This window comes from Hibiscus syriacus, unplaced genomic scaffold (genome assembly GCF_006381635.1).
Source record: "Hibiscus syriacus cultivar Baekdansim isolate YM2019G1 unplaced genomic scaffold, ASM638163v2 tig00117005_pilon, whole genome shotgun sequence".
NCBI lineage: Eukaryota > Viridiplantae > Streptophyta > Magnoliopsida > Malvales > Malvaceae > Hibiscus > Hibiscus syriacus.
In genome coordinates, this window is record NW_024063519.1 from 2,352,449 (window position 1) to 2,373,750 (window position 21,302).

Sequence of the window (21,302 nt, forward strand, 5' to 3'; positions counted from 1 at the left end):
AAAAAAATGACATGTGACACTTTATAAAAATATATTTTTATTTTTATTTTTAAAAAAACAAAACCAACATTTTTTATTTTATTGACTTACACCAGTGTAAGTATGTGTTATATGTTTTTGTTAAAATAAGGGGAAATGAGTTTTAATTTTTAAAGTGTCACGTGTCATTTTATCGGTGGTCACAGGGTTTCACGTGAGTTGGTGTAGATTTAAAAAATTTACTCGTCATAGGTGGTGAGTAGGTGGTGTATTGAAAATATTATATTAGTATGGGGATGGGGGAGGGAGTATCCCATCTGCCCCAACCATTTGTCATCGTGAAGTGCGACATCAGAAGAAGAAAAAACTCTTAGGAGAAATTAAATATTTTCGTTTTCATTAATTCAAAAATTGAGAGGAATATCAACTTCTGGTTTTCTTCAATATATATTTTTCTCATTTTTTTATTTGAAAATACTATAAAAAGGAAAAACAAAAAAATACTGAAATAAAAATCTAATAAACAAGACTAAATGTGTGTATATAGCAATTATATATCATCAATATCAAAGGTTTTACTCTCAGGAGAAACTAAATATTTTAAAAAGTTAAGTTTAAATTCACATATTTGAGGTTTATGTGTATGAAAAATAAGTTATATACATTACATTTATATTTCGAGGATACGGATTTAATTTATATATATATGAAATTTTAATAATTTCAAAATGATAAAAAGATTCAAATATTTTAAGAGAGTCAAATGAAAAACTATAAAAATTTCAAGGGGACCTAGTGGCAATTTTCCCAAATTTTGGGGGACATGACCTCTATCCCCGGTAAGTTCCTCCATTGTATATTATATTAAGAAACCAAAGTCTTAATTACCACGAACTGAAACATTTTCGAAATCTATACTATTTTCCAACACGAAGGAGAATTATTCTTATAGCTTTAAAATTTTATATTTTATTTATACGAATAGAAATTGTGTTTTCCTTTGTGGGGGGGAGTATTTATAGCCGAACTCTCATGAGAATCAAATCGTAGGTAGGGTGATGGGCGGTGGGCCGGTCTTCAAAGGGGGTATACCAAACAGTCTTGGAATCATGTTTCTAATCAAGCATCCTATATATATATATATATATATTTTTTTCCCATGGACGAATCAAAGGACTACATATATTGATTTGCATTCATATACATCTGATTTCATAACGCCAACAGAGAATATGGCGGTGCCCCCAACGAATGCTAAACCCTTGAGGGGCTATACTACATGTTGGCCATGAATGCGATCTTTGGGCAATTTGCATATTATCCATAATGTGCTACTATTATATTCCAAGAACCTTGCAAGTGGATCCAAATATTCTTTTCTTTGATCCATCCATAATGAAGTGGCTTAGGTGTGATGTTCTTTCTCTTTTTATCTTTCTTAATTAATGAATAAAAAAGTGGAATAAATGTATCTATAAAGATCTTAGAATGTATAATTTTAAAAAAACAAGGGAAAGACCCCTTTATCTTTACCTTTTTGACCTCCTCTTCAAAATTGTGGGTTCTAAATACTATTCGTCCAAACTAATTTATTAGGTTTCAAATAAAAGAAATCCTCACTTCATGGTGAACGTAGGAAGAGGGGGGATAGATTGGGTTTATTGGGGAAGTAGAGTGCCATCTAGAGGGAAAAATTCATGTCTATGATCTACTTATTTAACTACTTCAATCTTTAACCAGAGTTTATGATTTATGATTAAGGCATAAAGTTTATATGGAATATGGCAGAGTGCTTTAGTGAAAGTTTGACATATAATGTTTCATTTTCATGCTAATCGCTGAATTCAAACAAGAGCTCCCCCCCCCCTTTGATTCACCAAATGGATGTTAACAGCGATTTTTAGTTATTCATTAAAAAAACAAAGAATATTACAATCATCGGCAAAGTGAGAGGGAAAATCCCCGAACTGTACATGCGTCTTTGATTAATTAAACTCTTTGAGATTATTGTCACTAGTGTTGTAAATGAGACGAGATAAATAAAGAACTATTCAAGAATAATTTGATTATAACTTGATAAATACTCGATTTGAATGGATTCGACTTAAGTTCTTAACGACCCGAAACGAGCTACTTGATATTCGATTCGAAAACTCATGAACAGTTCGAAAATATAATATATTAAGATTTTATCTTTAAAAATGAATTATTAATAATATTTATGTATTAATTTTTTTTATAAAAATACAGTATAAGGTTTTCATGTATTTAAGGTTCATGTTCGAGTTTGAGGCTTCGATTAAGTTAAGTTTAAGATTTTTTTCATTTCGAGCCTTTTCTAGCTTTTACGAGTTTCAGTTCATGATTTTGAGTTCAAGTCGAGCTTGAAAATTTTAGAATCGCGAGTTCTTGAGACGAGTTGAGCTCCATTTCAAAGTTTTCGAGTCGGGTGGAACTCATTCAAGGACGGATGCATAATTTGATGTTGAGGGCGAACTTAAACTTAAGGCATATGGCCTAATATTCCATGGGTAACTAAAATTCCGGGGGCGAAACATATTTTCAATTGGAAATACATAGAAAAAATTAAAATTTATGATAATTTTAAATTTTTAAGGCGATGACTGTCCCCACCCGCCCCTCGATCCATCCCTAAATTCACAATACTCAATTCGAATCGGTTTGATTACGGCTCTAATTGTCATGTTAGTTGATTAGACTAGTCTAAGCCGACGTAGGGGAGTGTAGAGAAAATCAACCAAGATTTGGTATTTTCAACTTGACAAGGACTCTAATTTAATTGTTATATATTAATTGTCAAAGCTCATCATTTATACGGAGAAGTCCTCCAAAAAAAATATATTAAATAAAATAAACCAATAACATAAGCAGATAAATATAAGATTGATTGTTCAGAGAAAAATATGGCATGAGTGGGCATATATCCTAAGTCCTAACCACATGTTAAGAAGTCATAGACAATATCGGCTGAAGTGCATGGGCTGGAAAGTTGGATGACGATATCAGCTTGCAAGTTGTACCAACATGGTTTAAAGATATTATAAATTGCGCATCTACTAAGAGGAGTGATTTTGGAACAAAAAGAGAGGGAGATCTGCTCAAAGTTGCTTCAGATAGTAGATAAAATTTGTTTTTCATTTAAAATATTTTTATACCATTGTATGAGCTAATATATAGATTCTATGTACGTCCAATGTGGTCGTTGATCGTGTACTAGTACATATCAAAAAAAGGATTATGAAGCCCTCAGATCAGCTGACAATTTGAGTGCTTGACTATGATTATAAAAAAATGAAATAATTTTAATACATAATATTCACGGCTTCGCCAGGCTTTCTGAAATCTAGTGAGATGGTGTTCGAAATCAACCGTTCGATCTGCCAGAAGATAATAATAATCGGCTTGCAAATACTACAAATTGACCCAGAATGGAAAGGACAAACTGGGCAAGGGGCATTCAAAAACGGGTAAAGGAAATCAACTGAAAAAACTGCCACAACCGAGAGATATGATGACTTTCGGTTACTAAAAACATTGCCCCCCACACCCCACCAAAAAAAAACAAAGAATGAGAAACAAGACGTTGCAGTTCCAAAAGCAAAATAAAAAGGAAAGAGGGGCCAAAAATTTCCTTTTCCATGATTAGACATGTCAATGGGGCTCACAAAATTATGCACCTAGTGCTAAACCACTAAAGCCTACCACAGCACCACCACGTCTGGCTGACTACTCAGCACGCTTTGGTCCCTATTCTCTAACCCCACCACCTCACTAAAGCTCTATTATTACCCTCCTCCATCTTCATCCTTTAAAACTAGACGCCTTCTAATCGGTGGCTGCATCTATTTTTTTAGAATAAATATTTATATATTAATAATATAAATTTTTTAAATACATAATCACAAATAAAATTTCAAGTTGAAAAACGTTACTAAAATAAAAAATTAATAAAAATAAATTCGAAAGAATCCGCCACTGATTCTAGCAACTAATGAATTACTCTTGTTCAAAAGTTGAAGGTTGTTATTGTATGCTTGGATGCATCTACACTTGTAAACACAAAATCGAGTCTTTTACTATTTTATCTGTGATTCAAAGACCTTTTTTCATTGTCCCAATCAATATTAGGCTGTATTTTTCTAACTGGAGGGCCAGATTAATAAGGTGCCGAAAAACATTTTAAGGTACAAAAGAAGTGTTAGAAAATAATAGTTTAATTGAATAAATTTATGCAATTTATAATAAATTATGTCACTTGGTGAATAGACTTATTATAATAAGTCATGTCACTGGTTAATGTGCTTATTTTTTTAGTTTAAAGTTGCATCCATTTAATCATACTTATTAGTTTTTCAACAAATTCTTTTCACGAAATATTTTAACTATTCATCAAAAGATCCCAACCTTTGATTCATATCTCCTCACCTATAAATAGATTAGTTGAGGCACAATCATAGACACAACTTTGAGAGACAACTTTGAGACACAATACACAAAGTTGTATTAGAAAATCACTTAGAAAATTCCTTTCAAAATCTTTCTTTCCGGTGATAGAGAAATGCAAGATTGTGTTCGACTGACCACTACGTTGTGCTTACTGTTGTGATCGTTTGTTGTTGAATCCTGGGAGACTGACGTCCAATGTTACTCAAAACACATAGGAGAGGACGAATCTGTTTTAAGGAAACTCTTCATACATGCCTCAACAAAATTCTTCTTCGATTTATGTTACTCTACTTATCCGATTCAATGTCTAAATATGAATAAACCAATTTCTTGCCTCTACTTTAAGTTTTATTTACTTTGTTTCGTTCGATAATATAATAATATTTATTATTATTATTATCATTATTTTCATCTCGAATTAACATTTTGTGTAACAAGAAAATTCCCCCATAGTACACATTGTGGTGTCTTTTTATGCCAACTTGATGTCAATGATTAGCTTAATTAATTCATCTTTTTATGGTGGTATATCGCTTTCCATAGTTTTAAATTAAAAGAAAAAAATATCAAGATTAATTGTAATGTTTTAATCCAGTACAACCCAAAGATCATCGGACTATGACATCACACAGACCACCGGAGTGCCCAACCAAAACTTTTCTTTTAAAATATCGTGTTCATTTGCAATAAACTCATAGTTTGTCATAATAAATTCATAATATTTTATTTACAAATTCGGGAGCCCCAAAATAGTTTGAAATTAAAGTTTACAAAATAATTGAATACCTACTCTTGACCTGACATACACGACTCATTTAAAACACATGCCACTAATACAAAAGCCGAGACATGCTCAAAAGCTGGCGGCTAGTGCTAATCGGTCTAGATAAAGGCTTCTCCAATCTCCTGCTCTTAACCTGTGCACAAAAACAAATTCCGAACTTTGAGTTCACAAGCTCAGTGCCACACTAATAACTCAATCTAAACTACATGTATCCTCTAATGATCATACTTAAAACGTACTTAAACATACTTAATTCATACTTGTTATCATACAAGTATGCTAACTAACACATACGTACAAAGGTAGGCATCAAGGTGTGACTAAGAGGCTACATCTCAGAGCTCAAGCACCTCTCTATCCTACCTAGGGTGGAAATCCAAAATTTTACATCGGATTGCGTCACTCGCTAACTTGCTTCGTCGAGCCTTGGGGTACCTACGTCTAGTTAACAAAGATGTGCCTAGTGCATAATCTTAGGGTTGGCCAATCTTATTATAAAACATTCCTTATTCTAGAGTGATTCGGGTGTCCGTTTTATTTCCCAAACATCACACAAGGCAAGTCTTTCCCTTAGTTATAGGGTTTCTAAGTGAAATTTAACTTGTTTTTATCGTTCTCACTTAACGTCTTATTGAAGGATGAAAAAGTGGTTTGGGTCCCTCAACCATGATTCTAAAATTCCCAAAGTTTCTTACCTTTGCTCATAAAGTAGTATCGATATTGTCTTATCAGTATCAATATTGGCACAGTAGTATCGATACCAACAGCTTAAAATAGATCTTGAGAAAAAGGTAGTATCGATACCCCTATGGGGAGTATCAAAACTAGGCCCAGAGTATCGATACTCTAGGCATGAGTGTCGATACTTCTACTTTAAGTTCTTCAGATTTTCGCCTTACTTATGAATAGTATTGATACTCAGTCATTTAGTATCAATACTGACACCCGAAAATGTCCTATTTGGGCATTTTAAAAGATTCCTAACTAATTCGAAGGCCCTATGGAGGTTCTCAAACATTTTTAGTGTCTTACTTAAGTTGTTTAGGGTCATAAGAAAGCATCATATAATTTAATAACTCTTAAAACTTGAGATTTGCCATGAACATACTCTTAAACCTTCAAAGATAATGCAAGTTACCTAGTGCATGGTATGGCTTACAAATGGTATAAGAAGGTTAGAAGAGTGTTACCTTAATGATTTAGCTGAAGAAAACTCCCCAATTTCACCCAAGGATCAACTTCTCTTTCCATTTACTCTGGACCCTTCTCCATTTTCTTTCACTAATGCCTAAATAAATGATGTTACTAACTTATTTATGAGGTTATTGAGAGTCTAAAAACACTTCTTAAAGTTCATCCTACCCCAAACATAAATAGGAATCCTTAAATTTCATAACCCTCACTAAAACCCATTTTTAGTTTAAAGCTTAAAACTTAACATATACGGCTTGAAATGAAACTCTTGAATTGGAGAATAATTTCCTTGCCTTTGGCAAACTCAACTAGATGTTGAATCCTCTAAATTTTTACTTGAAGGATAGGAAGATGAATAGAGAAATAAGATGAAATAAGGAATAGTGTTTGGTGAGTAGAGATGGCAACGGATCGGATCTGGACTGGATCCAGCTAGACCCTAACCCATTTTCACATATTAGATCCAGATCCGCCCTAGATCATGAGTCTAAAAATTGGGAACCATATTCAGATCCAATAGATCTGTTAAATAAATGACCATTCGATCTATTTTTTAACGTAATAAAATTGTTATTGACTAATTTCAAAACATATCTCCAATGGAAGAAAGGTTAATTTCAATACGACTAGTAACATAATAAAAAACGATAAATTAAAGTCTCAAAAAAAAACTCCAACACAATTACACAAATGTCTTTTGATAACACAAACATTAAAAATGTAGATCAAGAAACATTCTATTGTTGCAAGCCGAGTACCACACTTCTACCTCCTTAGAGTTCTACTCTTCATCACTATTTAAATTATCAACATCCTATAAAATCAACAATGGACTTTTCTATAAACGAGTAAACGGGTCTAGACTTGGTATCTTAGTGTCAGATCCAGACTCGGATCCGTACTTTAATAAGAGGGTCCAGATCCGATTTTTGGTTCTGTTGGGTCCAAAATTTTAGGATTCATACCCTATAAAACAATTATGGATTTATGGATTTGGGTCGGGTCCAAGATCCATTGTCGTCCCTATTGGTGAGTAAAATGGGAGTGGTTCACGTTATTATCAGATAAAGTAAGGAAGTTTAGCTCTTGATTTAAAAATGGTAAAATCACACTTTAGGTCTTTTTTCCTCTTATTTCATAAAAATCTTGTCCCCATGACTTAATACTTGAGCCCAAACCAAGCCCAAATCCTATTAAATTTTGATCCAACTATCTTACTAAGTTCTTTGGGCATTATTAACGGGTCTCGGGTCAATCCAAACTACTAACCTAGATTTGGTGTATTACTTTAATGTACTTGGTTGAATGGGAATACTCTCAAAACATAATTATTGCATTATGTTATGTCATCTTTAAGAATGTATTTTATAAAAGTAATCCACTGATTCCACTTCTTTTTGGGTTATAGATCTTTTAACCCTCACGCAGCCTTTATTTAGTGCTGATTGCACCCAAGACTTAATGATGATCCAGTGAAGAATTTATGAGCCAATACCAAAAGCATCTTACCAATATCTGATCATCTTTTTTGTTTCCCTGTGATATTAGGTATCATCATTAGGGCAACAATTAAAAACATGTAATCTTACCTGCCATTGGTAGCAAATATCGTGAGGGTAAAAGCATGATTTTCCAAAGAATATATAAAAATATATATGTTTTAATTTAGTGGATAAATCAATTCGTTCTGGGATTGAAGAGCAGCCTTTTGTGGTGTATAAAAATGAGCCAAAAACACAGGCAATGGGAACCTGTTTTCTACATTACATTTTTAAAGGATTCGAACTCACACTAAAATCTAGGAAGTGGAATTCGTGGGTGGTTTTTTGGGTTATTGTTTTCAGACGTGGGGTTGGGGCAAGCATTGCATTCTGCATCCACAATACCGCCCAAATATAATCTCTCTCCATATATTTACTCCTTTTAACAAGTTCTTTTTTAAAAAATAAATAAAATATTATCATTAATTAAACAAATATAACTTTTCAACTATCCACGTTTATAGTTTTTAAAGATTAAACAAATACATAAAGGTAGAAGATTAAAAAGTTATTTTATATATTTTTATAACAACCATATCAATAATCACCAATAAAAGTAAACAAAATTAAAAGAATTATCCATATTTTTAAATAAAAACAATACATAAACTCAATTCCATAAAAAAATATAAATTTTAAATTTTAAAACTATATAAAAATCCTTTAACGTATTTTAATAATTTGTAGCAAGTACAAGGCATTATATAATTAAAGATAATTCTCAATAATTTGATATTAAATGATCACACCCCTAATATTTTTTATACTCTAACTTCAAGTAACTTTACAAAATGCCATAAAATCTTTTACCTTCGTGGTAAAACTTTACAAAAGGCCATAAAAGGGATGCTGGCCACCTAGTTTTCTGCCAGTCAAGGCCAGGGGCAGAAAAACCACCTTTCCTATCACCCAAATTCCAATTTCACCTTTATATGTGATAATTTAGGGTAAATTATAATTATATAATATTACTTTGTTGAATGATCATCGATCATTTAAGTCACTTGATTATTAAAAGTTACAAAATGGTCATTCGATTATTCATATGTTTTAAATTTATCTTTTTTTGGTTAAAAAATTGATGATCATATGAGTTAGAAGTTAACTTACTAACTGTGATATGATAAAATTATATTTTAATTATATCTATTGGCATCTTCGTTGTTTTCAGCATTAGTTCAACGGCATAATGTTTCAAACACTGACTCAACGACATAATATAAACATAAATTCAATCCACGAAATACAACTGATCAAACTATTTTGAGATCAATTTTTTATCATATTAAAGTGAGCAGGTGAATGTTAAGATCAGACGACCTCCAATTATTTAACGTAAAAGGACGATTTGAAACATATTAATAGTGATGACTATTTTGTAACTTTTAATAGTCATGAGTCTTAACAAAACAATGTCTTGTAGTTAAAGAATTCAACAAAGTAGCCTTCTATAATCGAGGACAATCGTGTATTTTACCTCATAATTTATTATTGTCTAGGTGTAGGGTCAATTATATTATAACATATTGAAATGCCATTTAATGTGATATTTCAATACGGTGCGTTGTTTTTTATTTTATTTTAAAATTTTCATTTCAAATATTATATTATGATTAGCAGACTATTTGTGCATTCAAATAAAATTATCATTTAGCAGCCAAATTGTTATGTAGATGATATAATATTTTAATAAATAAACAAATAAATGTAGAAGCTTCTAATACTAGATATATAAATACGGGAAAAGAATTTTTCTAGAGAAATTCCATACCCAATCAGTATTCCTTTTTAATTGACCGAATCTGCATATATTTGTGGGATATGAATCTAAGAATATGTTTACTCTACACTTGTATAGGGGGCACTAATCATGTTATGGAACATAAGATTTTCGGTTAAAATTAAACTACCCTTTATTCTTAAAATTAGCTGTTTACATCTGTTTTAGAGTTTGTTGGGCTTTCAATAAGGTCATGAATAATGGAGAAGTGGAGGGTAGTGGTAGGTGGGCTTGAATAATATAATTATATTTCGGCCCAGTTGTCTTGGTAGCCTTCTCTAGGTTCAATTGAATTACAAGATATCCAACGGTCTATGTTCTTTTTTTCTTCTCTTTTTACAATAATTTCTTCTATAAGTTTATTTATAAAAACAAAACTAAAAAAAAAGGTTTATTTCTAAAGTAAGATTGCTATATATTCAAATATAATATCTCTTGTCCTCTTCAATTTTCAGGTCAAATATAAAATGTTACATTTATCATGTGAAGCAACTTTTTGTTTTCATGATTTATTATTTAATCTTTTACAAGAGGATAAATTTTGTCTTATTATTATTTGCATGACATGCATGGTATTTATGGAATTCGGCTTGCTATGTTCTATGGCAATTGATTTCGTAGATTAATTTGAAAGGGTTAATCATTTTATAAAACAATGCAATGATAAATCTCTGTGACTTAAATTTGGTTTGATACAATTTATTTGGAAAATAAATATAAAAGAGAGGAAAATAGGGGGTATATGAAAACGAACCACCAAAGCCCGAACGTACCTATTAAATATGTATAATATTATACTTCTACACTCTATTAATTATGTATAGTGTTATGCTTGAGTGTTTCATGGAGTGCCCAAAGCTCCGAAAGTAATACCGAGCATTTCCCTAAGCTCTTGGAGATCCCAAACAGCCAACGCCCTTCATCCCTGAAAACACCGCCCACGGCTGCATCTTCGCCAATACATGCAACGGCTCCATCCGTGTTTATTTTAACCCAACCTTCGTAGCGCTGTCACGAGAATATTGTCACTTTTGGTCTGAATCTGTCTTGATCATTTCTATTTTCCATTATCGCATTATATTATAACACGGATCACAGTGCTTTATTCGTTAACAAAAAAAAAAACATTTTGATGTCGAATATCATTGAAGATGTCTAAACTCTTCCTCGATCAAGGTTAACACCGACGCTAGATGTCTCAGGTAGCCGTTCCTTTGAGGTCGTGACTGTTGCTCACAGGAACGGATGCAGAATTTGATATCAGGTCAGAGTAAACTTCTAAAAATTTAGAAGGGGTGAACTTATCCACTTGCTCCACTGTCAATACATCCATGGTTGCTCTGTTAGAGTAGGCCCAAAACCAATCATATGATGATTGTAATAATACATTTATTTACCGATTTTATTGAACAAAGGCATTGCCCAATATTATTTTCAATTATATGTTTGTGTTTAACATAAACTGAAATATAATAAAGTCCATATAATAACATTATTAAAAGATCAATAGTCAAATATTATTATGGGCAATGACAATAATAATACGTTTAAGACTAACATGTTATTGATTGATGACAATGAGTTGTCATTGACATAAAGATGCCAGAATTGATACATGATTATATTGTTAGAGAACAATATATTGGATTGACCCATCATGAGCATATGTCTTGATTATTATGTAACGGTCATAACATTGCTCATGGTGATGACTATATGTATGATCCTCAACTTGAGATCAATGTCATCTCAACATATATTGTTGTATGTTTTGATACAGTTAAACATGCTCCGTAACTGGTTGCACTATAAAGACTGTTATTGAATATATCTCGGTATATGTAGTGAAGTGTATATGGTTAAGATAGGATTTGTCATGCCTACATAATAGGAAACATATCACAGGCCGCTTGATTGAGTGGACTAGAAATGCATGGCCATGCTCGAATAAGTTGATATGTGATATCACAAATTATTCGTTAATTATAGTCTACTCTAGATATCAAGAAACAATAGATGGACTATACAAGTGTGACTATTTTAAGACTTGTGCCTATTCTAGATATAAATGAAAAAGGATATAATACACTAAAGAGTTAATCACGAAGATGATATGTCGAATCATAATTTCTTGTAACTTAGGTGACAATGATATATTGCTAGATGTCACTCATTGTATATTATATTAGAATTGTTCTAATAATTACTACTAACGTTACAAGAACATACAGGGTCACACCCTAGGATTGAAATGAGCAAAGATGTACAATTTGTTGTACGTTACTAAAATATATCTAGAGTTAAGATATGTATATTTGATATACATATGAATTTAATTATCCCGAATATAGTAAGTAAGCATTAAAAGAATGTAATTTAGATTACAACTCTTTTAATTGATATATATAATTCGAAATAATTAAATAAGTTTTTAAATAAACATTAAATATTATAATTCTTATTATAAGTCTTTAATCTATATTTAATTTGAATTAATTAAATAATATTTTATTTATTAATTCCGATCAATTTGAATTTAATTATCCTGAATATAGTAAGTAAGCATTAAAAGAATGTAATTTAGATTACAACTCTTTTAATTGATATATATAATTCGGAATAATTAAATAAGTTTTTAAATAAACATTAAATATTGTAATTCTGATTATAAGTCTTTAATGTTTTTTTAATTTGAATTAATTAAATAATATTTTATTTATTAATTCGAAACAACTTTAAAAATCCTAAGATGTTAGGGTAATTGATATATTCAAGGAGGTAAGGTCTAACAACCGTTTTTTACTTCATCTGTCTTTCTCAAAACTGTTTTTGGGAAAATAAAATTTTACTCTCAATCGAGAGAATTAAATAGAGGCCGAGACGTGTTTTCGTGGAGGCTTACGATTAGAACCGTGTTTTCGTGTGGTGCGCCGACGGTCCCAACATGCTCATGACTACGTCGATTTGTTGCAGCAGCATGCAAGTCATTCCAAGGTCATGCCCAACCTTTCTGGATGGAGATTGGAGAGTGAAGCAGTTTTGTTCGTTGTAAACTAGTACATTGATCGGAACTTCTAGGTTTTAGAGATAGAGACGGATTCGTTACTTCTTGTCAACTCCTTCGTGAACATCGGCCCTATGATTCCCAGCTTGCGAAGTTTGGTAATTGGGATCTCTTTCTGAGCCTCCATGCTATCAAAAGTCGTCTTCAACCATGTGTTGAGGGAGAGTAATACTGTGGCTAATTCGCTTGTGAAGTTTGTTAGTGTGGATGCCACTTCCATCTTCATTTATTCAAATGTTTGTTTTTGGTATTTAAAATCATATGTCGCAAGATCTTTTGCTTATCGATGAGAATTTGGTGCATTATTTTTCTCTTTCCACGGTCTAAGTTTGGGATCTCTTGAATATTTATAATATTATTTTAAGTTTATTAACAAATTTTACACATTTTTTGTATTTGAATTTATGCTAAGAGGAAAACGAAACGTTTTATAAATCAGTTAGAAAAGTGATGTAAAGAAAATTATAGAATGATGCATAAGTTAAAGAAGTAAGGTGCGTACCCAAAGAAAAATGAGGATTTCTACAGTGTATCACTCTCCGGTGGTGTTATCACTATCGTATCCTCCATTGTTATGGTATTGCTCTTCTTCTCCGAGCTCCGTAAGTTTCTTTTCTCTTCACACTTATTTCGATCTGTTCTTCTTATTCAATTTGAATAAATTTGGTCTTGTTGATGATCTGAGTTAGTTGATATGTTTCCGTCAACATTCTTTTCTTTCTTCGATCGGGAAAAAATAAATCTTCTCATTTTTGCGGTATTGGTTCTAGGATTATAGGTGCACCCTGCGATTGAAACAAGGCTTGTGGTTGACTCTTCAAGAGCGGAAACTCTACGCATCAATGTAATTTTAACTTCAAATTTTCTTAAGATTCTTCTGCGTCCATGTTTCATTTCGAATTATTATTTCATTGTTGTATGTTAATCCAGATATTCTGCGTTATCAAAATTGAATATAACTATTTCATTACACATATTTATAATGATTCTTTTTCAGTTTTATTCATAATACGGCGATATGGGTCCTCTAACTTCTTAATGTTCCTTTTGGATTTGAAAGTGCAGTTTGATGTCACATTTCCTGCTGTTGCATGCTCAATTCTCAAACTTGATGCAATCAATGGACATAAGCGGAGAGCAACACCTTGATGTTGTATGTATTGCAAGGTCTCATACATGTACATCAGTACATGTGGTGTTGCTGCTAAAAGTCACAATTCCATTTGTTTTTATCTAACTTGCAGAAACATGACATAGTAAAGAAAAGGTTAGATGCACATGGCAATGTCATAGAAGTGAGACCAGATGGGATTGGTATTCTGACGGTTAGCTGTATGATAACATTGCTTGAAGTTGATTTCTTAGTTCCTCTTCTGCTCCTAAATTTTTTTTGTCCCGCACAGATTGAGAAGCCTTTACAGAGGCATTGTGTCAGGTTCGAGCACAATGAGACGTACCGCGGTTCATGTTATGGTGCAGAAGAGGTATGACTTATCTATCAGGTTTCCATCCGCTAGCTCACTGTAATAGAATCCAGTCTACCGGGTGTCCAGAATAGATATCTGACTTTGTTTTTATAGATTCTAGTACCTTATCCTGTTAATCCTAATAATCATTGTTTTTTTTTTGGGACAAGTCTAATAATCTTTGTTCTCTTGTGATTTGCGTAAATATAATATAAAACTTTCTTTTCTTTGGGCTATTTCCTTAATATCTTTCGTTTTGGTTGTTGCTTGTTCTGGACTGAAGGCAACTGATGAGGTCAGTAATTAGATGACGAATAATCATTGAAACCAGTCCAGTTATAAGAAGTATTATATTTTTGCTCAGGTATATTTGTTTTTCGTGCCTTAACATTCTTTTCATTTCCATCTCGAAGGCTGATGATCAATGTTGCAAGTTGCAACTCCTGTGAGGATGTTCGTGATGCATACAGAAACAAAGGTCGGGCTTTGCCAAATCCAGATATGATTGATCAGGTCAGTCTGCATCAAAACTTAACTCTATCCTTTTTCAGGAAACTTCAATTAGAATGAGGCACGCATAGCCATAATATGAAATATTGATTTGTCCTTTATTATATTTAATATTGAAAATCACGCTCATGCTTCATTTTTTGTTTTGGCAAGCTACATAGCATACATTAAAACCTCTTTTCACCGCCTGATAATGCCTATATAGTATTGACCCGATTCCAGATCCAGCTCCCTGAGAGCCTCCATGTTGACAGCCAAGAAGGCAGGGGGAATTGTTTCTCTAAAATTAGGTAGTTAACATGGGACTCTGCACATGTAGACATGGTTACGGAGATATGTTCCTTCGAAGATCATCCAAATAAATGGAAAACTTTGAAAAATTGAACATGTCCGTGATTGACACATACATCTGATACCCGCACCCAAATCCTAGTAACATAGCTTCTCAGCGCATTAAAGGGCTTGATTCCTTTTATTTTTCAGTTATCTTAAAGATAAATCTTTATATATTATCTTATATGAGAACGACTTCCAATAGGTTTTTTTTTAGTAATTAAAAGTTTTTAGCTGTTGATTGTTGATACCGGCAAAATATAAGCAGGTTTGCAATTTGCCTTAACCAATATCCTAGCAGGCAACTGTGTATGCTTTTCCAAGTGTAGTAGTAGTAGTAGTTATTGCTTTCTGGTTAGCTCATCTAAAAATTGTCTGTTTACCCCTAGTGTTTTTCTTTTACCAACTGAGCTACATGACTTAATGTGATGCTCTGGTTTATGTCTTGATTTATACTTTATTGTTTTTTGTTGTTCAGTGCAAGAGAGAAGGTTTTCTTCAGAAGATTAAGGATGAAGAGGGTGAAGGGTGTAACATACGTCTCTTTAGAAGTTAATAAGGTGGGTGGGAATTTTCATTTTACACCAGGGAAAAGCTTTGAGGAATCAAATATTCACAAACATGATTGGAAAACGTTTCAAAAAGACAGTTTTAATGTAAAAAGTAACCCTATCATTTTCATTTTTTGTGTATGCCAGCATGCCTTGTATGAAAAAAGATTATATAATCTAATCTTGCTTCATGAACATTTGATACAGTTAAGTCACAAGATCAATAGATTGGCTTTTGGAGATTCTTTCCCTGGTGTGATGAACCTCTTGATGGGTACTTGCTAACGCTTAACTGTTTAACTTTGGCCTTGCACAACAGCTGGATGTTGCTAAATATTTTTATAATTTGCATTGTTCATATTCTTTCCTTCTAAATTTCCAAAAAGAACCGATTGGGACGTACCAGTACTTCATGAAGGTTTGATTTCTTATAATTTATATCTCCCATTTATATCAGCTATCACATCTATCTCGTAATTAAAGCCAGGACATTACCTTTGGATCTAGGCTATTTGACTATGAGGACATTTTTTTATTCCTTTAGTCTGTTAGTGCATGTTATCAAATTTATTGAAGAACCATTTCCATTTTGAAATGCTACTGACACTAGCAAACAGATTACAGATCCATAGAGAAAAAAATGAGAACCTATCTAGATTTTATATTTTGCCTGGCTGAATTTTGTTTTTTTTTTTTTTCCAAATAAAAGCTAAACTTTCATGTCTTAAGTCTTCTCCTAGAAAGCAAGAGAGAATGATGCATTTAATTAGATTGAGGAGCAAGAATTATTACTAATTTTGTGACCTCTTCAATGGATTCATGGATTTTTTCTTTTTTGTCTTTGATGCATATGGCATATCTTGTTTCTGAATTCTGAGCGAGCTTTAAATAAGAAAAGGGTCTTTTAGTTTGAGGTATTTTCAATATTTTCTATCTTGTAGGTTGTACCTACCATATATTCAGATGTTAGCAGACACACTATCGAATCGTATCAGGTATGGCTAGAACTTGCAAAAGCTTTGACTTGACCTATTCTTTTATTTAGTTTAGATGATTAATGCATGAGAGATTTTCCATTACAGTTTTCTGTAACAGAGCATTACAAGGGTGCAGATATAGGCTTTCTCGAGACCGCCACAGGAGTTTTCTTCACTTATGACCTTTATCCAATCAAGGTTGGTTTCTCTTATATGTACAAGGGAAAAGCCTTTCTTTCTCAAGTTGTTTCAATTCCGAGTCCTGGTAATCTTGTGAGCTTATATTTCACCTTTGTTTTGAACGTGACTTTCTCAGACCACCATGTCTCATTCTTGCACTTCCTAACAAATGTTTGTGCCATAGTTGGAGGTAACGGTCCTTTTGCACTTCACTGTTGATTATGTATCTTCTAATCCAACACATAATATATGGTACCCCAGGTTTTTTCTCAGTTGCGGGAATAATAGACTCATGTATATACCATGGTCACAGAGCAATGAAAAGGAAGATATGGTCATAAGTAAAATCAGTTGATGATTGATGCAGCTATTAGCTCGAAATGCAGAAAACCTTGCCCTGTTCACTTATTAGCGATTCAAATTTTGTTCACACAATTCTCTTTTACTCTCTAGTTGAATTCATTCATTTTTATAGTTAATTTGAAAGATGGCTCATTTATTAAATATTATTATTTGATATAATCTCAACAGAAAATAATTCAACAAACAAGTATTAAAATTATAGCATGTGTAATTTTTTATTATTGAATTTTTAAATATGTTTATCATAATTTTAATATTATTTTTATTAATAATATATCAAATATAATTTTTATATTAATTAAGTTTTATTTCGAGTAATGATTATGGCATCAACCTAAAAATGGTAGAAAAGTTAATTATATTCTGAAAAGTCAGTAATGTGTCAATCCTTTTGCGGAATGCGTGAGATGGGACAAACTTTAAATAGTAAAACAAATCGTTCGAGGCTTTGTGCTCTATGCATTGCCTTCATTTGATAAAGAATTAAATGGAGATTATGAATCAAGCAGTGATTAAAAAATTTAATTCAAACATCATATATGGAAGGAGTATGAAGATTCATTGTCAAAATAATTGAGATTTTTTGAATAGATTTATAATAAAAAATAATTAAAGGAAAAAAAATACCAATTCAGATCTTAAAACATGTCAATCCAGCTCAGAAGTTATTTTAACGTAAGTTGACCCACAATCACAATTATATTAGGATACATATTTGATCGAATGAGTAGAGAACTTTAAATTAGTCTAACTAAAATTTATTTCTCTAATTTTTAATTTAATTTAATACTTTAAATAAAATCGAGTTTAATAAATTTTAAATTAAATTTATATAGCTATAAGTGAATCCAAAACATTTATACATGTTTTATGAACATGCTCGTTGATGTTAATATAAGATTTAATTTGTTGTCAATAATGTTACAATAGGTGGTTAAAAGTCATTAGTTAACATCTCCCTTTCTCTTTAAGTTGTGGATTCACCTATACAAGAGTCTCCTATCTATTCCGCTAAGCAATAATTGTTAAAAAAGAAAATTTATTTATTTATTTCCGGCTAAATTATCTATTAAGATGTGAAAAGGAACTTAGAACTCAATGAAAACTGAATTAAATAAAAAGAAGGAAAAAATGAACATATAAAATAGCACACTACACTTTCATTCAATAAAAATAAAATTTAATATTTTGAAGGCTATTTTAACTCATTGATTCATTCTACTTTTCTGAATGCAAAATTTTAGTTCAAACTCAAAAATTAAATATTGATTACAATTAACAGGAAGAACTCGAGACTTTGAAAAAAATATCGATTCTAGAGATGCTAAAGCTTTTTTGCTTTGCAAATAATAATAATCTGCAAAAGTAACGAGCGGGTGAGTGAGATGCGTGATTATGACAAAAGAATCACGCGTGCCACCATCACTATAACCATGACCATGAGTTGGGAAAGGAAACGCGTTACTTCAAACAAAGCCACAGTGTTGTGTAAGACATCACTAAATCTCAAGTAATTGACAGATTCTTCGAACAAAGTTAAAAAAAAAAAAAAAAAAAGACGAGAACCGGTAGATTTTACTTACGCCGTGGGTACAAGTTTCACCATAATTTGCGTAAAAGAAGACATCAATTTTGTACTTTAACGCTCGTCTTCATTTTTTTCGAATTGATATGGAGCAGATTTTAGGATACTAAAGAAACTCTTGTAACGAAGCTCGTGAACCGAGAGACCCAATTTTGGGACTAAAACACCTTTCAATGGTTCATTTCATTTGTCCTGTTTTTATCATCATACATTTCAATGGTTCTTTCATGTGAAGGGAACATATATGAAAGAAAACAGACACTAACCTTAATTGATTATAAACAGTGACATGCTCAGCAGGATAAAACGAGCTGAACAAGGCTTACACTGGCACACAATTAATACTAAACACACTCATAAAATGAGCTAAATACATGCCACTGCAACTCCCAAAAACACCGTTGCAGTTGGCTTTTACAATCAAAAACTAATTACATGGAAAGAAACTCCTAGCGATACTTTGATAAAACGAAACCTAGGTTTTTCCTTTTTAGGCTTTTAGGATGGACTCCCAGTCAATCTCCGAAGGGTATTTCGACAACATGAATGTTTCAGAAGGACAAGCAACTTCTGGCCATGGCTGTTCGTCAAAATCAGCGAACGTAATATCTGATAAAGGTGAAGATACTCCCGAATCTTCGCTGCTTTCGGATTGAACCGCAGACAAAGATGAGTTGTCCCCCTTCACAGTCTTATCCTCGGGCTCCGACTCTGCCAAGTTGACTTGGTTGTTCTTGCTTTTGTTCTCAGCCGTCACCTTGGATGATTTCTTCCTGTTTCCTTGCTTTGGGTTTTGTTCCAAGCTTTCACAAATTGCTTGAAGCTTAGCATAAACAGAAGAAGGCAAAGGCTTGTATTCACCGAAATCACCTTCAACGTGGGAACCATGGTGGCGAAGGTTAGGGAAGTTGAGTCTCACGAAGTCACCTCTTAGTTTATAGGCTGCTTTATCGTAAGCCAAGGCTGCTTCCTCGGCTGTGTCGAAAGTGCCTAACCAAAGACGTGACCGGTTCCTAGGTAACCGGATCTCTGCGACCCATTTTCCCCAGTGACGTTGCCTAACTCCTCTGTAAAGCTTGGGCTTTGCTTGCGTGCCCATCTGCTTCATTGGAACAGGTTTGGGGCTAAGAAAGCTAACCATCTGGTTGCTCTTGCTGCTGGTGTTGTTGGGTCGGGGAATCTGGTTAGGGTAGCTTTGTTGACTGCTCTGGAGGTGCAATTGGACCTGGATCTGATGGATCTGAGCTTGTGACAAGCTATTCAACCCAATTGTTGAATCAGATTGAGGTTGCTGGTACTGCTGGAGACCTGAAAAGGAGTCCATCGGTGTGGAATAACAACAGCCATCTGTGTAGAAATTGGGCTGTGTTTGGGAAGAATAGAAAGAAAGATAAGAAGTAGAAGGAAGACAAGAGGAAGGGGAAGGAGGGGAAACACTTTTCATAAAAGGTTCAAGTGCTTCCATTAGTCCTCCGCCGCTACGAAAGGAATCCATTGCAGCTGCCGCTACCCAGAAACTAAACTGGATTTCAAACTAGGAAAATGAAGACTACTAAGGAAGAAGAAAGGTAACCTGTTTCTTACCAAAATTTGAAGAACAGGTCCTGAACCCAGAAAGGATTAAAAAAGATTTTTCTTTTTTAAAAATAGACAAAACCCTTTAAAATCCAAGTAAAAGAATTCAACTATGAGGGATCAAAAAATTGCCCTCTTAGCTGATTTATCTACAGAAAAAAAAAAGGAAATTCTTAAAATTCAGTCTAAAACGATAAAGGATCATACAAAAAACTGGATCTCGATTCTGAAATCACCTGGCTTTTAAAGAAATCCTTATCCAAGTTTGCCTTTTACCCTGTGTTTAGTAGTGGGAAAAAAAACAAACCAAAAAATCAGATTATGATTCAAAGAACAGATGATTAACAGAAAGGGATTCAGAGAAGCGGGGTGTAATGGAAGAAAGGGGGAACGATTTTCAAATAACAAAACCAGAACACTTAAAAGTGTTTAGATCTCACCAAAGAAAACAAAGATTTCTCTCCTTTTTTTCTCACAAAATTTTGGTGTGAACGACATAAGGTCCCTTCACATTATATACTACTTAAGGTCCTTAATTAATTCTATTAATCACTTCTACTAATCATCATTAACCCTCTGTCTTAAGCTTTAACCTCTTGTGTTTTATTTTTTATTTTTACGTCCCCACTCCATTGTACTGAGCTCTGGTTCCGGACGTCTGACTAATTCAATCCACTGTCTGCAACCGCTAATGTATTGACGCGTGTCCCTCTACACTTGGATTCGTGACACGTGTCCTTTTACTTACTGTGAGATGCCATGCTATTTGTCATGGAATTAATGGTCTGCGGAGTATGATGACCATTCGGCTTGCGTTCACACCTTGAGTTATCATTGTAAAATAAAGAAATTTACATTGTCTTTTATTAGTTGTATTGTTTATTTAGGGTGTTCTGGGATGCGACCTAACATAAATTAAAAAAAATACTTAATCTAAAATATTATAAAATTAA

The 21,302-nt window shown here is 32.8% G+C and overlaps 1 protein-coding gene and 1 pseudogene across 1 annotated transcript; one reads left to right on the forward strand and one right to left on the reverse strand.

Annotated features, from left to right (window-relative positions):
• Positions 1-2,848: 2,848 nt before the first annotated feature.
• LOC120195136 (ethylene-responsive transcription factor RAP2-4-like) lies at positions 2,849-20,844 on the reverse strand. Its single transcript, XM_039197237.1, has 2 exons — positions 19,242-20,844; positions 2,849-2,881 (listed from the first exon to the last, which is right to left on the reverse strand). Exon 1 carries the CDS (start codon positions 20,267-20,269, stop codon positions 19,265-19,267), a length of 1,005 nt encoding a protein of 334 aa, XP_039053168.1. The 5' UTR covers positions 20,270-20,844; the 3' UTR covers positions 2,849-2,881; positions 19,242-19,264.
• LOC120195134 lies at positions 13,279-17,208 on the forward strand (annotated as a pseudogene).
• Positions 20,845-21,302: the final 458 nt, after the last annotated feature.

Bases quoted from the DNA above. Each gene is read 5' to 3' on its own strand.
- LOC120195136 (XM_039197237.1), bottom strand. From the start codon at position 20,269: ATGGATTCCTTTCGTAGCGGCGGAGGACTAATGGAAGCACTTGAACCT.